Below are 17,280 nucleotides of genomic sequence, written 5' to 3' on the forward strand. Positions count from 1 at the left end.
ACCCTAGATTTTATTGAGGGGGATGCTAGAAAAATTCCACCTTTATTGTTCTCCTGAGGGGTCCAACAGTAAAGATAAGAAATTTATATGTAAGCTGGACTCTGGTGGCTCATATCTTTAACCCTAGCTACTCAGGATTCTGAGGCCCAGAGAATTGAGATCCAAAGCCAGCCCAGGCAGAAAAGTCTAAGATATTCCATATTAAATTAACCTACAAAATGCCTAACTGGAGGCATGGCTCAAAGGACATAGAACCAGTATGAACAAACAAGTGTAGCAAGAACTAGAGACTCTGAATTCAAACCCCAATTCCAACACAAAAGAAGGAAGGAAGGGAGGGAAGGAGGGAGGGAGGAAGGAGGGAGGAGAGGAGAAGGGAGGGAAGAAAGATAAAAAGACAGAAAAAAGAAGGAAAGAAGCAAGCAATTCAACCAGCCATATTCTAACAAACATTTGAAAAAGGCTATATATACTGGGTACCAGGGTTAGAGCAATAGATACAACCCCCCCGGTTTTTCATGGAGAGATTGTAATCAAGGCACAGTCTGGAAGCCACTGGCAGAGAACAGTGTTGAGCATGTGGAGACCACCATGAGCTGTGGGCCCTACAACTCTTCTTTGACTGCAGTCATGTCCACCAATGATGGCATCTTCTCTTCACTCCTGTCCCAGTCCAATTCTGATCTTCCCTGTGATGAAACAGGGGGCCCTGCCCTTCAAAACTGAGCACAAGTCCCCCTTGCTGGTAATCACTCTGCTGTCCCTTGTGCTCCAGCTACTGGGGCATGTCTTCCCAAAACACTTCAAGGGATGGGTTCCTTCCCACCTGTCACTATGTAGGCTTCTGGGTGGGGGGCACTCCACAGCAGCCTCCAGTGTAGAAAGGCCTGAGGAGCCTGATTCATCATTTACCTAAAAATTACACCAGAACATCTCCAAAGTCTGGATATTTTTCCATAAGCAGCATTTGCACTTTCAAATGTTCTACAAGACTTGGCTCCATTTCCAGCCCTCTTCCTTAGCCTGTGGAGCTTTCTCTGGGTTCACAGTCAGCTACACTACTTGAGCTTTTCTGGAATGCCTAGCAGGAAGTAGTGAGAGGCTCAGTGGCTATCACGCTGGCTTCCTGAGTGTGTGCAATCATTTATTTTTTAAAATAAGACTCTAGCAGGGGACCAGTGGCTCATACCTGTAGTCTTAGCTAGTTAGGAGACTGAGATCTGAGGGTCACAGTTTGAAGCCGACTCAGGCAGGAAAATCCATAAGACTGTTCACTCCAATTAGGCAGCAAAAAAGCTGGAAGTGGAGCTGTGGCTCATGTGGTAGAGCATTAGCCTTGGGCAGAAGAGCACAGGGACAGTGTCCAGGCCCTGAGTCTGAGCCCTCGGACTGGCACCAAACACACACACACACACACACACACACACACACAGCCTATATTTTCTAAAAAGTATATAGCCAGTTCTGTGGGGGGCGGGGGACGTCCATTGTGGTCCTTTGGAGAGACTTATCTGACCAGGGTTTTGAATGTCTTGATTCTGCGCCTGGTCAGATTACTAGTTTATCATCTGCTCTGGGAACCAGAAAGCATATGTTGATTCCTGCCTCCTTCACTTCCTAGCCCTGTGATCAGTGCTCCTCAGTGTCTGCTTCTTTTTCCTCCTTTCCCTTTCTTTTTCTTTCTTTCTTTTTTTATTTTTTATTTTATTTCATTTTTTTGTCAGGCGTGGGACTTGAACTCTGGGCCTGGGTACTGTACCTGCGCTCTTCAGCTCAAGGCTAGTGCTCTACCACTTGAGCCACAGCGCCACTTCTGGCTTACTGGTGGTTAACTGGAGATAAGAGTCTCACAGACTTTCCTGCCCCGGCTGGCTTTGAACTGTGACCCCCAGATCTCAGCCTCCTGAGTAGCTAGGATTACAGGCATGAGCCACCAGCACCCAGCTTTCTTTTTATATTGTGTGTGCCAGTACTGGAGCTTACACTGCCATTAGTCCCAAGGACCTGCATTATTCCTTGTGATTTCTCCTACAAAGAATGGTTGTAGTCTTCTTCTATTAAATTGTCCTTAAATTACCCACATTTTGTGTTTTGTTTTGTTTTCACCTTGCTGGTATGTGGTTGACACTTACTGGCCAATAGTGTGCTCCGAGTGTTCCCCTATTCCTGTGTAAACTATCTAAAATTAGGAGACTACTCAGGTACAGCAGAAGAACCACAGTCAGATCCTAGTAAAGAATGAGAGGTATTAGGAAGTGGAATTATGCCTCCAAGGGGAAGTTCAAGTAAAGATTGACAGCTGAGAAGATACTGAGCTCTGGGGTTTTACCTAATAAGTTGGGTTTAGTAGATGGTAAGAAATCAAGGTGCTACTCTTGTGTCCACCAAATTGTCAGCCAATCACAGAGGCTGTCTATGCGTGGGAAGGCACATGCCTGGGCATGTAATTTGCCCTTTCTTCTTGATTTTTCCTCTTTGTATTTCCCATTTGATCCTCTGACCCTTCTCACTTTAACTTTGATGTGGGGAGTAGGCACCAGTGTTTGTGAAGGTGTGGGCTATTATGTCAGTCCAGGTTGGCATCTAGGAGCTTTAAGAATATAATCTCAGGGCTGGGAAGTTGGCTCAGTGGTAGAGTGCTTGCCTTGTATGCCTGAGGCCCTGGGTTCGATTCCTCAGCACCACATAAGCAAAAAGAAAAAAAGCCAGAAGTGGCGCTGTGGCTCAAGTGGTAGAGTGCTAGCTTTGAGCTGAAGAGCTGAGGGACAGCACCCAGACCCAGAGTTCAGGCCCCACAGTTGGACCCCCACCAAAAAAAAAAAAGAAAGAAAAAAGAATATAATCTCATAGTCCAGGGCATTTCCTGTTGCTTATCTGCCTAAGATAATAATACAAAGTTGAGAAGTGTGAGAAGTACTAACTCAAAGATAACCCACCTATATTCCCAAAAGATCTCTCTGCTCCTCCACCCCTCCGGACCCCTGAGGAGGCAGTGGGAAGGGGTGGTACATGGCGTCATCTTCCTCCTGGCCTTCTTCCTCTCTTGTTCCAGGCTTTCTTTTCAGTGGCTGTTCTGATATGGAGAATTCCATTTTCTCTAGTGGTATAGACTGCAAACCACTTTTTCCTATATAGCAGGATTACACTCCAATAAGACAATTAAACAATTTAGATATTTCCTGATGTTTTATTTAAAAAAACATTTTTGTTTCTTTATAGTTCTACTACATTCTAAGTACAGATAGATGCAAGGACTCAGGCAATTGCATAAGACTAGGGAAGCTGAAATAGTATCTTTGTAAAGCTTTCCAGATTACAATGGACATCTAATCTATAAAATGAGTCATCCCCCCCCACGGTAATTAATTATGGAAGAAAATAACTAAGAATTGGACCTTTCTCCATGGTGGTAATGATCCTGTCTCCTGGTAATAATGGTCTAGCTTAAGTTGCGCGTGCATGTGTGGGTACACAGGTGCGCATTTGCGTGTATGCATACACACACTCATATACACATACTTCACTTCCCTCAAAAACAATCCAAGAAGATGTATCCTACCCAGGATTATTCTAAATGCAAGCTATTTCCAGGTCATGATAAGCAGACACACTTGCTTGTAAGTTGACTGGCTCCGGCAAGCAGAACATCTTTTTGCTGCAAGAGAAGAGCAACACAGGCAAGTTCTTAGTTGGCCGAGGGAGAGGGCTAAGAAGTGTGTGGCTCTGTGTGCCCATGTTATCTAGTAAAAGGAGTCTTTCATCATCTACAGTGGAGCCTATTTCTAGTGCTGGAGTAGAGTGGTAGAGTGCTTGACTGGCATTCATATGGCCCTGAGTGATTCCCAGTACAGGGAGAGGGAGAGGGAATGGGAGAAGGAAAGAAAGGAGAGAAAGAAAGAAGGAGAGGAGAAGGGGAGGAGGAGATGGAGGGAAGATAAAAGGGGGAGGGTAAAAAGAAAGTGGGAGGGAGGAGAGAGACAAAGAAGAAAGAGAAGGAAGGAAGGAAGGAAGGAAGGAAGGAAGGAAGGAAGGAAGGAAGGAAGGAAGGAAGGGAAGAGTCTGAAAGGATCCTCTAAGAGTCAGGGATAATAAGACTAATCAAACTGATGCCTTGTGGAGAAGGAAGGGAACATGTTCTAGATCTGTACCCATGAATGTGACACATTTGAGGTGGAGGCCAAGGAGCAAAACAAAGAAAATAAAAATAAAAAGTAATAACTGAAAAAAGATGTTGTCCCAAGAAAATCTTCCCTACAAACCAAATGCCAATAAGAGTTTCCTCTACTGAAGGGGATGTGGGAAGTCAAAGCCGGTTCTCCCATCCTCTGTTTTCCTTCCTAACACCTCAACCCAAGATAGCCCTACAGGAGGGTCAGGGTCTTTGCCATTTCTGTTTCTGAGTTGGTAATCACTGTGATGAGATGAAACCTCATCAAGGAACATGCCTAAGGCCAGGACCAGGGCTAGAGTTGGGGGTGCCTGGGGTGGGTGGGTATAGGAGCTCACTTGTCATTGACCGGTAGAGGGGCAGTACAGAACTTCCCAGCAATGGTAGTCCTGTCTTTCTTCCAAACCCGGCTGGAAACTTGGAACTTGAGCTTCACTTGGTTGATCTGGCACTGTGGGTTGGGGTGGGGGATGAGTCCTCTGCCCTGGAGTTGTTGTTTAGGTCTGAAGGGAAAGAGAATAAGTCACCATGGAGTTCTTTCACTGTCACATTCTTGGAAGATGGGGACATCTTGTTTGTTTGTTTTGTTTTTGGGTTTTTGGGGAATGTTGGGGTTTTTTGTTTGTTTTTGGTTTGTTTTTGTTGTTGTTTGTTTGTTTTTGGTTGTGGGGCTTGAACTCTCAGCCTGGCACTGTCCCTGAGCTCTTCAGCTTAAGGCTAGCGCTCTACCTCTTGAGCCACAGTGCCATTTCCTGTTTTCTGGCGGTTTATTGGAGGTAAGAGTCTCATGGACTTTCCTGCCCTGGATGGCTTTGAACTGTGATCCTCAGATCTCAGCCTCCTTAGTAGCTAGGATTACAGGCATAAGCCACCAGTGCCTGGCATCTTGCTTGTTTTATGTCACCCTCTGTCACACACATGGTTCTGAACCCAACTGGAAAATACTGGCTGAGTTTTGAAAAGAAACTAGTGAACACTGTAACAAAAGAGTACCTCTTAGAATTTTCCCTGTGGAAAACTGCTTCACTTTTGACCTTCTAGGTGGCTGAGAGCTACATGCTCAGATCCCGTTATATAGAAATGGAAGCCTACCTATGCAGAGAACCTGGTATCTACAGACCACTCTGGGTGAGGCTAGGTATGAATGTGTGGATGGAAAGAACAAACCAACAACAACAAAGCAGACTTAGAAGCCAGACAGGACTGAGACAGAATCCAGGTTTTGCCTCTTCCCAGTTGTGTGGGCTTTGGATAAGTTACCTAAATCTAGCAAGCTGGCTATGGAGGGACACAGTCTTTAATACAAATCCCAGCTTCCCCACGTGCTGACAGGCAGCAGAACCACAGGGTTTGGTAGATATTGAGATCAGCCTAAGGGGCCCAGAGTTACACAGGAATCCAGGCCTCTCTTGTCTTTGCCCTTGGGTTCCTAGTTAGTGTACAAAAAGCAGGCACCACTGCAGCTGAGAAAGAGGAGGGAGAGGCATGAAGTAACTAGTAGGGTCCTTCCTTGGCTGTGGGGCCACAAATAGTGAGACCCAGGTGTACAGAAAAGACCTGCTGTGGGGGGATGGAAGGGAGAAGAACCCCAGCAGGGCTGCTAAGCACGGGAAGGGGGAACTGGCCCTGGGCCCTCCATCTCCCTCTGATTTCCAGCTCTCCTGATGTCGCTAGAATTTGTTTACTGTGTAAAATTCCCTTCGTGAGGCTCTGTTGGCCCGGAACAAGGACATTATCCCACCAGTCTATCTTCTGCTAGCTTGTGAGTGGCTTGGCCAATTCCTTTTGAAAGACGTCTAAACTGTGGTTCCTGAACTCTGGCCTCTGCCAGCCTCATGGCTCTCTGCAGCTGAGCTTCTTTGCTTCTTACTTCCAGCCTGGCCCCACCAATTCCAGGTCCAATTCCTTGTCTCAACAAAGAAAGGGAATGACCAGCCCCTGGTGTGGACACTGGTACCATCATTAAGCCCTCCAGGCCTCTATTCTGGCCCTTGCCTTGCCTGTATTCACTAACTGGTCCTTTATCTTGGATTGTGTTCTGACAATTAGTACTGCTCCCCTTCCCAGGAATGGTGTCCTCCACACTCTGGCCAGCCCTCCCTGGGTATGTCTTCCTACCTTCCAACATTCTTGAGGCACCACCATTTAGATTCCCAAACACCATTTCTTATCTAGGACCTGATGCCTACAGACTAACCACCCGCTAGGGTATCATCATTGTATCTGCTAGCATTGTCTGCTAGCATCTGAATCCACTGTGCTTGGAGCCAGTACTGATCTCAAACCTGGAGCCTCCCAGCCTCCCCCCTCCCCAATGTATCTGTACTGTTGGGGGCTCTCTGGCAGGTGCTACCCCATCCCCACACTAGGCAGATTTCACCCATCCATTAGCAATCCCAAAGTGCCTTCTCTGCGATGTCTCCTTGTGCCCAAATAGAAAAGGAAAGCAGAGGGGTCGGCCATGGGGGGGGGGGGGCACTTACGTACATGGTGATTTTAACTGCGGAGGTGACATTGTTGCTAAGAAAGGTGACCTCGATGCTAGTGTCCTTTTTTCTTGGCTCCTGTAAGTAAAACTCCACGAGGCTGTGATGCACTAGAAAAACAAAACAGGGGGGAAAAGGCTGGGCCAGAGGGCAGAGGTGCAATGAGGGAAAATCCCCAGAGGGCAGCCATGCAAGCAGCTGCCTCTTAGCAGCTCAGCTCCTCAGCAGATTGTTAATCATCTCAGAGCCCAGGTGTAAAGCATGGGTGAAGAAAGTAGGTATCACACAGACTGCAGTGAGAGTTGAGTGGATTAATACATGCAAAGTCCTAGAACAGTGCCTGTGCCGAGGAAACTTTCAGACATATGGGGTTCATTATTACTTGGATTGCTAGAAGGGTGCCCTCTGCCCTGTTTGTGATGATCATGGCAATGTGAGCTTGAGAGAGCCAGAAAAATAACCTATGCTGCTGTTGTCTGAATGTTTGGGAAGGAAAGGAAGTGGTTACATGGGGTTACACTCACAATGCCCAGGACTTCCCCAATCCTACCCTACTCTATCCTCATAATCCATTTTTGCCAGCAGGCACTTACCACGACTGTTTGTGTTTTCCACATAAAGATCTAGAGTCTCAGAAAGATTAACTGGCTTATTCCTGGGGAAGTGGAGAGACTGAGATTGAAATCTAGGCCTATATGAACTCAGTCTGAGCTACGGGCTCCATATGACATTGCCCCAGGGCTGGGAAGATGGCTCAGTGGTAGAGCTCGCCTTGCATGCCTGAGGCCCTGGGTTTGATTCCTCAGCACCACATAAGCAAAAAGAAAAAAGCCGGAAGTGGCGCTGTGGCTCAAGTGGTAGAGCGCTAGCCTTGAGCTGAAGAGCTGAGGGACAGCGCCCAGGCCCAGAGTTCAGGCCCCACAACCGGACCCCCCCCCAAAAAAAAAGACATTGCCCCAGACCTTCTTTTTATTTTAATTTTTTTTTTGGGTCCGGTCATGGGGCCTGAACTCTGGGCCTGGGCGCTGTCCCTCAGCTCTTCAGCTCAAGGCTAGCACTCTACCACTTGAGCCACAGCACCACTTCGGCTTTTTTTTTTGCTTATGTGGTGCTGAGGAATCAAACCCAGGGCCTCAGGCATTGCAAGGCAAGCACTCTACCACTGAGCCACCTTCCCAGCCCCCCTGAGCTTCTTTAACTGGAAAACATAGCTACAAATACCCCTGGACTACCTCAACACAAGCTGGTCAGAAAGTCAGCTAAAATTTTTACCATCAACAGCAGTATAACTGTATCCTATTCACCCCACAAAACAGGCAGAGGGTGCCAGACAACACACATCCCCCCAGAAGCACAGTCACCCTCATGAGGATACACATAGCATGGGCAGGATTGATGTAGTGTACATTATGGGATCCAAGACCGCCCTCTCTCCCACAGTTCGTCTGTCTCATCCACACCCTATCCCCTTGGCTTCAAGAAAACACAGTGAGTACCACCAGGGACTGACTGGAATGGTTCTGTGAAGGGGAAGGCAGGCAGAGGAGAGGGTTTTCTTGAGGACTAACAGGATGGGAAACAGATAGGGTGGGCACCAAGGAGAGAGAAAGAAACATAAAGGAGGAAGGGAGCTACAGAGAACCCTGGAGGACACATTCAGTCATAGGAGAATCAAGGACGATGCACGTCAGATGTCCCCAAAGTTCTCATCTGCAGAGCCATCATAGGACTCATCCTTACAGTTCTGATTCTTCCGTCCTCCAGGGCGTCTTTGCCCCAGCCCTAGTCCTCCCCCTCCGCCTGGGCTCCCACACTGGGCTAGCCTCCGTCAGCCTCCACATCGGCAGGGCTGAGCTGGCACACCCTACTCACCACAGTATGGGGCCGTGGATGTGGTCAGCAGGTACACTCTTACTTCTTTGGGGAGTGGCTCTATTTTTATACCACCTTGTTCCACCAGCCCTGGAAATAAAGACGCACAAAGATGGCAGACACCAGAGAAAACCACTTCAGGGTGCCACAGCCAGCACCCACACAGGAATTCGTTAATTCATGCACCCTACATTCTATACACATCTACACTGCATACCTGTTCTGTCATCCAAATAAAGTCCCATGCAAGAGAAACAGGAACTATACTTTTGGGATCCTAAAGTCCATACTCCATAATGGTAAGAAATTTAAAATTACATCTTTAACTTATGGCAGTTGCCTTTTTCTTTTCAGATTTTCAAAAATTAGTATTATCAACTAATTGTACAAAGGGGTTACAATTCTATAAGTCAGGTTATGAGTACAATGCTTCTTGGTCAATGTCAACACTTTCTTTGTCTCCCACATTTTCCCCCTCCCTTCCCTTCCTTCAAGTCACCTAGTTCTTTTTTTCTTTTTTGTCAAGCATAGGGCTTAAACTCTGGGCCTGGGCGCTGTCCCTTAGCTCTTCAGCTCAAGGCGAGTGCTCTACCACTTGAGCCACAGTGCCACTTCTGGTTTTCTGGTGGTTTATTAGAGATAAGAGTCTCACCAATTTTCTTGCCAGGCCTGGATTTGAATCATGATCCTCAGATTTCAGCCCCCTTAGAAGCTAGGATACAGGTGTGAGCCACCAGCACCCAGCACCTAGTTCATTTTTAACATAATGTACATTGACTATAGTGAATGGTTCCCTCTGTTTCTGTGTCCCCCTCTTTTTCCTACCCCCCAAAACCTGTTTCCGCTTCCTAGTATTTGTTCTGATAAATAATATGTTAGCTGTTCAGAGGAGTTACACCTTTTGAGTCCTCCCTTTAAATATGCCCTCCTTTGTTTGTGTGTAAATGCATCGAGTCCCGTATATGTTATCATGTGTCTGGCAGTTGTCTTAATGGCACTTGTATCCTATGCAGTGGGATCACAGTGGGTTTCTTGACCTGCTGGCAGCCAGAGAAAGGGCATATGGGGCAGACAATATAGTGAAGGTAAGAGCCACAGGAGGAGGAAACATGGAGGCATCAACAGTGCCAGTGCTTAGAACCCTTGAGGTGCTCAGCATGAGGGAAGTGAAGGAAGTTGAACAATGCGATGTCCCATCACCCAGGGAAGCAGACGAGAGCCCAGGGAGGGGAATTACATTGGCTCAGGGTGTAATCTTCCCTTCAGGTTTTGTTCATCTTCCCTTCACATTTTGTCTGAGGAATGACAGGTTCTGTGGTTCTGAGAGGCAGCGGGGAGTAGGGAGGAGCCACTTGCACTGCCCAGTTTGTCCTGGAGTTTTTCACCCTGGAAAGTACCAGGATAGTCACTGCCACGTATGCACAGGTAAGTGAAGCAGGTCCTTCAGCCCTCCTGGACACCTTTCTCCAATGTAGCCCCGTATCATCCAGCAACTAGGCACTTTCTCCTAAGCTGGTATTAGCCACCACCTCCACAAACCACTCAAGAGAGCCTGTGTGTCACTTTGGGACTTCCCTCACAATGCACTGATGAGGAGCTAACCTTACTGGAAGAGCCCATGGAAAGCTTCTAGTCTAAGAGTAAGGAAGGACTCTAGACGGGTACACTGTGTGGCACAGAGCAACTGTGGCAGCTGTGGCAGCTGAGAGCAGTCTAGGGGGAAAGGGCCGGGCGGCCGAGGCTCATCCAGGTGAGAAAAGGCTGATCATCTCATCGCTTAATTTTTCTTTTCCCCAGTTGGAGAGACTTCTTGCCCACAGGAGACAAGGATGTTTAAGATCTGACAGCAGACAGAGCTGGAGCTTTCCCCACACTGTCAAAGGATACCAGAGGGGTGACATTTTACCTATTCTTGGACAGGAAAGCAGGAAAGGGTTAAAACAATCCAGACACTGCCCCGCAAGGAAGGCCTTGTAGCTGGCACAGGGAAAGGCCATGAACTGACAGGAATTCTCCAGGGCGCTGATGTAGAGATGCACAGCTCTCATATGATCACAGATCAGATAGCTGTAACCTGAACAGGGTGGGATGGGAAAAACAAGCAAGGTTTCAATCAAGACAAGTGGAAACTCCCTCCATGCTTTTACTGTAAGTCTTCTGAATTTTAGAGTCCAAAGGCTATAAATACTTGGGATGTCCCCTGAGCCACATTCTAAAAATAGGATCGGACATGGTTACTGCATCCTCCTTTTTTCCTTCTAATTTTACTGAGCTACCTAAGCCGAAGAAGAAAATTCCTTAATTTGAGATTCATTCTTATGGGCTCATACAATGGAAGAGGTGGAGCGTTAGAAATGTTGAGTCCATTGTGTTTGAAAAGATGAGGTAAAAATAATAATCAAGACAAAACTTTGAGTCCCCAGAAGGGAAAATTCTCAGTTACTAATTTCCCTTGTGTTAGGAGCCACCATAATTTTTTTTCAACTATTAATGATCAAGATACGTAACTGTGGCCATTTTGTTATACTTAGACACTATAATTCTAAATTTTTTATTAAGGGTTTTAACTTGTAAAAAAGATTATTTTAAATTCTCAGAGGAAAAGAAATTATTTTCTTATATCCTTCATTTAATTAGATTGTTTGTCAAGTTTCTGAAAATAAGGTGAATATAAGTTTAAATCACATTAAGCATTTGTTGATGAATAATTTGTATATTCCATTCCAAGAAGTATAAGTGAGTAAAACTGAAATTCTTTAAAGTTTACTATATTGTCAGCATTTAAAATTCTCTTGTATTTATTTACCAATTAAACCAAATAAAAATGATTAAACAATAAAAAAAATGTTGAGTCCATCCCTGGAAATGGTTGTCCTCTCCACATTTTTGTCTTTACTGTCATTCACACAAGCCATTTTTTATTTGTGTGTATGTGTGTTTAAATATGTATCTTCATCCTATCCAATTAAGGAGGTTGGCAGCTCAACTTCTATGTGTTGAAAATTACATGGAAAATAACTGATCAAATAAATTAGTCAAATATCCCAGCACACCAAAATCTTGTTTTTGTGGTTGTTGCTGTTGGTTACTATTTGAAAATGTGCAAACAAGCTGGGCACTGGTGCTGCTCAGGAGTCTCAGACTTGGAGGATCATGGTTCAAAATCAACCAAAGCTAGAAAGTCCGAGAGTCTATCTCTAATTAATCAGCAACTCTGCTCTGTAGCGATTGCAGCTCATGTGAGTGGTGCCACCAATGATAGACCAGAAAGACCATAGACTATTGGCTTGAGCTCCAGAAGCCTAGAGAAGCGGGGAAGGCAGCTTAAGCTTGAGGTATGTTTCCTATATCAAGGCTCCTCTCTGGAAATCCATGGCTCCTAAGATATTCAGCTGAGAAAAGCACCATAGGACATAGCCAAGGGCATCCTTAGGAACACACTGTGTGCCCAGACTGGCTGCAGACTGTTGATTGGTGAATTTCAGTCTGTAGACCGGCCAAACAACATTCTCTCAAAGCTGGGAAGGTGGCTTAGTGGTAGAGTGCTTGCCTCACATGCATGAGGCCCTGAGTTCGATTCCTCAGCACCACATAAGCAGAAAAAGCTGGAAGTGGCACTGTGGCTGAAGTGGTAGAGTGCTAGCCTTGAGCTGAATTGCTGAGGGACAGCGCCCAGGCCCAGAGTTCAAGCCCCATGACTGACAAAAAACAACAATAACAACAACAAACCCACTCTCTCCTGGCTTTCTGACCTGCGTGAAAGAACACGGGACACCCAGGTTGGTCCTGGCCTCCATTCACGAAGTAGTCCACATGTCCAACAGGGATCCGAATACCTAAGTCTGAAAGAAGCAAATAGCTATTCATTTCTGCTTCAGAGTTCCCTAGCTGCAGACCCTGCAGTCCGCCATTGGCACCCACCCAGCCTGTGCCTGCCTCATCCCAAAGAGCTTTGCAAGAGAGAAACCACATGAGAACCAATTGATAAGGTACGTACCACAGGGGCCGAACAAAATCAGAGAAGCTCCTTGACACAAGTTTGTATAAATGAGTAAATGTTGTAAACTTAGTAAATTTCCTCTTTGAATAGTTTCTGTTTCCTTCAAGCAGTAGTTCAGATAAATAAATGTGGAGTTCTGTTTTCATAGTCTCCCTCAAAACCTATTTTTATGCCTACCCGACTATGTAGAAACAGAGATCTGAATTTAAGAGAGAGAGAGAGACTGTAGTTCTTGCCTCATTCACTGTGGCCCTACCTCCAGGATCTCCCAGATGCCCTTTCTGAACCATCAGACAGAGTCAAGGCCGTCTGCCAAAACCCCTGAGTATCTCCTTGTTGTAAGAAATCAATGGTGTACAGTTTAATGTTAATGACTCCAGAGACTTTACCACTCATCATTCAATCATGCCTTTTCCTTGCTTCTTGTATTCAGCCCAGGAAAAGTCTGATCAGCACCACCTTAAAAATGCATTCTGGCCAGGCACTGGTGGCTCATGCCTGTAATCCTAGCTAGCAGGAGGCTGAGATCTGAGGATCCCGGTTCAAAGCCAGCCCGGGCAGGAAAGTTCGTGAGACTCTTTTTTTTGGGGGGGGGGGGGAATCCAGTTGTGGGGCCTGAACTCTGGGCTTGGGAGCTGTCCCTCAGCTCTTCAGCTCAAGGCTAGCGCTCTACCACTTGAGCCACAGTGCCACTTCCAGCTTTTTTCTTTTTGCTTATGTGGTTCTGAGGAATTGAACCCAGGGCCTCATGCATGCAAGGCAAGAGCTCTACCACTCAGCCACCTTCCCAGCCCTCCTGAGACTCTTAGCTCCAATAAACCACTAGAAAACTAGAAGTGGCGCTGTGGCTCAAGTGGTAGAGCACTCACCTTGAGCTGAAGGGACAGTGCCCAAGCCCAGAGTTCAAGCCCCACGACTGACCAAAAAATTAAAAAAATACATTCTAAATCATTCTACTTTTCTCCATCTCTACCATAACCACCTTGGCCTAAGCCAATCTGTAGGCCAGACTCCTACCGCAAACACCCTGTATCAGGCCATCCTACGTGCACACACATACACACACACACACACACACACACACACATCATCATCATCATCATCAGCCTGTTGTCACTGATCTTACAACTAAATGTAAGCTCTTTGCTGTGGCCAGACTGGATCAGCACCCTCTTTTCCAGCTTTCAGTCATCCTTCCTCCTTCTACTGTGTTCTAACCACACAGTTCTCTCTCCTGTCTCTGAAACATGCCAAGTCCTCAGCACCATTAAGTACACGCATATGCTATGCAACCATCTCTACCCTCTAGCTGAAAAGTTGCTCATTATTCCAAACTGAAACTGCCCTATTCAGCTCTGCCTCCCAGGTAGCTTCCACTTCCTGCCTGTCTCCATGACTTTGACATTTTTCTAAGAAAGAGATTTCCTGTATTCAAGACCAAGGCTAACACAATGAGCCAGGCAGAGGCCTATGAGCTTGGGTTTCCTATCTGTGCAAAGAAGGGGATTGGATAGCACAGGTTTTCTAGAATCACACATCTGTGAGCCATGTATGCTTAGAAGAAGGCCCCTGACCATACAGCAGGAGATATGGATGCCTCTCACTTGAACTGGTGCTCTTCTGGTCAGGCACAGATGTTAACAGATGTTATTTCTCCTTACTCCATTCATTGAGCACAGTGCCTGGCATAGGCCCCAGGGGGTAGAAATGATAGGCATGTTCCTTCCTTTTCCCACTTAGCTTGAGGTGCTTTATTTGGCCATAAAGGGTTGAGAGTTGGGGTTGGGGGTCTTTCTTGTGGGTGTCACTACTTGAAGGGGATTCTTTTTCTCTATTATCCTGAGAACTGGGCTTGTTGTACAGCAGGAGGGAAGGCCTGACTGGACTGGGTGCTTGAGGAATGGAATACGCCCATCCCCAGGGATCAGGTACACAGCCTGAAAGGGTAGCCTGACTTTCCCACAATTGAAGCAGCAGTGATGCCTTCCCCAACCCAGTCATGTAAGACTTGGTATTGAATCAGAGACAGAGTGCTAGACAAACTACTGTGGTCCATGAGAGAGAATCCTCCTGCTTCCCAGTGACTTGAAATCAAACCATTCATCCCAGTGCTCACGGTGTCAGTGAGAGCTGCAGAAGAATAAAATGCTAGGGACTTTCAAGCTCATCCTGGTCAACAACCCTCTGGGAAGAGACAGCCCTCTGAGAGGAACAGGGCATCTCTGTCCAGGGACTCCCTGCTGGCCCTGACCTGGGCCTACTCTATCACCCCAGGCACTACCGCAGCTCACTGTCAGTGTCAGTATGGATGGCTTCCACGAAGAGGGCGTCTCCGGCATCCAGGCGCTCTTCCAGGCTGGCTCTTGTGTACTCAGGTCCAGCGGGGTCCAGGCCTGCAAGGACAGACTGCTATCCAGGTCTCTTTCCTCTCCCTGCAGGAACCACGAGGGGTCCACTTCATGCCCTTCCTGGCAGTCCCTTTAGTGTAGGTCATACCATCTTCCAACAGGGACCGAGGCTCCTTAATCAGAAACTTCCCGTGTACCGGGTTCAAACGCAGTGCCTCATACTTGCTAGGTGGGTACCCTCCCACTAGAGCCATAACCCCGTTTCGGTTATTTGTCAGATAAGGCCATGCAGTTCAAGCCTCCTATCTATGCTTCCCCATAGCTGGGGCTGCAGGTGGGAACCACCCACCTGACCTAAGGGTTGAGATGGGAATCTCACTGAATTTTTGCCCAGGCTCACTTCAATCCACAATCCTCCCAATCTCTACCTCCCAAACAGCAGGGATTACAGGGATGAGTTACTATACTAGGTCTGTTGTCTCTCTGGAGCTAACCTCTCAATGACTCAATTTTTCTGGTTCTAAAGTGGTCAAGCATTAGCCTTGAGAAAAAAAATAATCTCAGGGACAATACCCAGGCCCTGAGTTGAGGCCTCTGGACCAGCACAATAAACAAGTAACTAAATAAATAAAGTGAGTTTAGTGATACCCACCATTTAGCATAGGCTGAATAATATTTGGGGTAACCATAGGGATATCTCTGAGGGGTTCTGTAGAACATGACTGAGAATTGTCCCACCAAAGGATCAGGACACTAGCCTCATTACTACACACTCCAGGGTCTTCTTGATAAAGAATGGCTTTTAAAGCATCAAGTCCCCAACACCTCTGCAGGTATTTAGCAGAACTGTCTGAAGGTGATTTCTGCAGTTGGCCACAGCTACAAGTTATTGCGACCCAGTTTACAAATGGAGATACTGAAACTCAAAAAGGAATGCATGGCCTCTGCTACTGCTGATCATGCCACAATAACCCTATTCCACGCAAAAGACCCATAACAAATATATCGTAGTGATAACAGATGTCTCAACCCTAAGAAGACAGACTTCAACCACCCCTCTGCTTATCTGAGAAGAGGGTTCTCCTGGGCACCTCTCTCTGTCCCCCGATCCTGGGAAAGCAGGACCCTGGGAAAGCAGGACAAGAGAAAAGTTACCTGTGATCCGTCCCAGCTGGCCTTTGTAGAAGTGTCCCACCATACCTCCAACATGGGCCCCCAGGCTCACCCCAATGATGTGGATAGAGGACTCTGGCACACCCAGCATCTGGAAGATATAAGGCCTAACTTAAATCAGCTTTTCCTGGTCCATTTTGTAAGGGACTCCATGCTGTCTCGCAGGAAGGCTGTTTTGCTTACTTTGTAAAAACTGCTTCTCAAAATCTGGCAAAACCCTACCCAAGTCTTGTTATAACAATAAGTTCCTGGAAAGGATTATACAAGCTGACCAACAACCATCAGGTCAAAACTACTAAGAAATTGATGATTCCAGCAGCCATGTGGAACAGCTAGCTGAGCTAAAACTACAAAGCAGAATACCAGGCCAGGTGCTGGTGGCACATGCCTGTAATCTTGTTCCTCAGAAGGCTGTGATCTGACGATTGCAAGCCATCCTTGACAGAAAAGTTCGTGAGACTCATCTCTGATCAATTACCCCAAAGCCACAAGTGAAGCTGTGGCTAAGCCATAAGTGAAGCTGTGGCTAAGCCACGAGTGAAGCTGTGGCTCAAATGGTAGAGTTCCAGCCTTGAACAAAATGCTAAGAGATGGTACCAAAGCCCTAAGTTCAAGCCCCAGGATTCACACACACAAACACACACACACACACACACACACACACACACGGAATCAGCAGTCCATTGCCTCTAATCTTCCATGCTCATAAATTCCGCCCTACCCCTACAAAGGGCAACACTGTACATCTGGCCCTTTCCTCTCTTAGAAAGTAAAGAAGTCTTGGAGGTTCCGGGAAGATGGCAGAGGAGAAGCTGGATTCTGAACAAGCTCTCTCATAGAAAGCAGTTTTAGAGTTCCAGTGAACAGTCCTAAGCCAGAGAATCACACCGAGAGTGCCATCACAGGACAGAGAGGCAACAGAGGGGAAGCCAAGGCAAGGAGACACATCTGAGCGCTTACCAGCAGCCGCCCCCGCGGCAGGGTCGCAGCGGCAGCTGCAGCCATACCTGAGCCACAAAGAGCCCGGGACGAAGGAGTCAGACGCAGCGGGCGAACAGATTCTACTCAACACCAGCAAGAACCGACAAGGAGCGGACATCTTCATCCTGCAGTTTGCAGACCAGAGACGACCCAGGATCCAAGACTCGGCATGAGTAGAAGCCCGACATCCTCACTCCTTCTCAGGGAGCAGAGGAGGGAAGGCCACCCCTCCCCCCCAGCACCGGTGATCTC

The 17,280-nt window shown here is 46.9% G+C and overlaps 1 protein-coding gene across 1 annotated transcript in view; it reads right to left on the reverse strand.

The window, feature by feature from the left end:
- Positions 1 to 3,182: 3,182 nt before the first annotated feature.
- Positions 3,183 to 17,280, reverse strand: part of Pla1a (phospholipase A1 member A) — a 35,385-nt gene continuing 21,287 nt past the window's right edge. Inside the window, exons 4-11 of the mRNA XM_013019288.1 lie at positions 16,030 to 16,138; positions 14,818 to 14,919; positions 12,279 to 12,368; positions 10,433 to 10,600; positions 8,527 to 8,616; positions 6,656 to 6,764; positions 4,507 to 4,671; positions 3,183 to 3,655 (exon numbers count right to left, since the gene is read on the reverse strand). Coding sequence (XP_012874742.1) covers positions 3,571 to 3,655; positions 4,507 to 4,671; positions 6,656 to 6,764; positions 8,527 to 8,616; positions 10,433 to 10,600; positions 12,279 to 12,368; positions 14,818 to 14,919; positions 16,030 to 16,138 — 918 coding nt within the window. The 3' untranslated portion in view covers positions 3,183 to 3,570. The remainder of the gene's footprint in view (positions 3,656 to 4,506; positions 4,672 to 6,655; positions 6,765 to 8,526; positions 8,617 to 10,432; positions 10,601 to 12,278; positions 12,369 to 14,817; positions 14,920 to 16,029; positions 16,139 to 17,280) is intronic.

This window comes from Dipodomys ordii, unplaced genomic scaffold (genome assembly GCF_000151885.1).
Source record: "Dipodomys ordii isolate 6190 unplaced genomic scaffold, Dord_2.0 Scaffold45, whole genome shotgun sequence".
NCBI lineage: Eukaryota > Metazoa > Chordata > Mammalia > Rodentia > Heteromyidae > Dipodomys > Dipodomys ordii.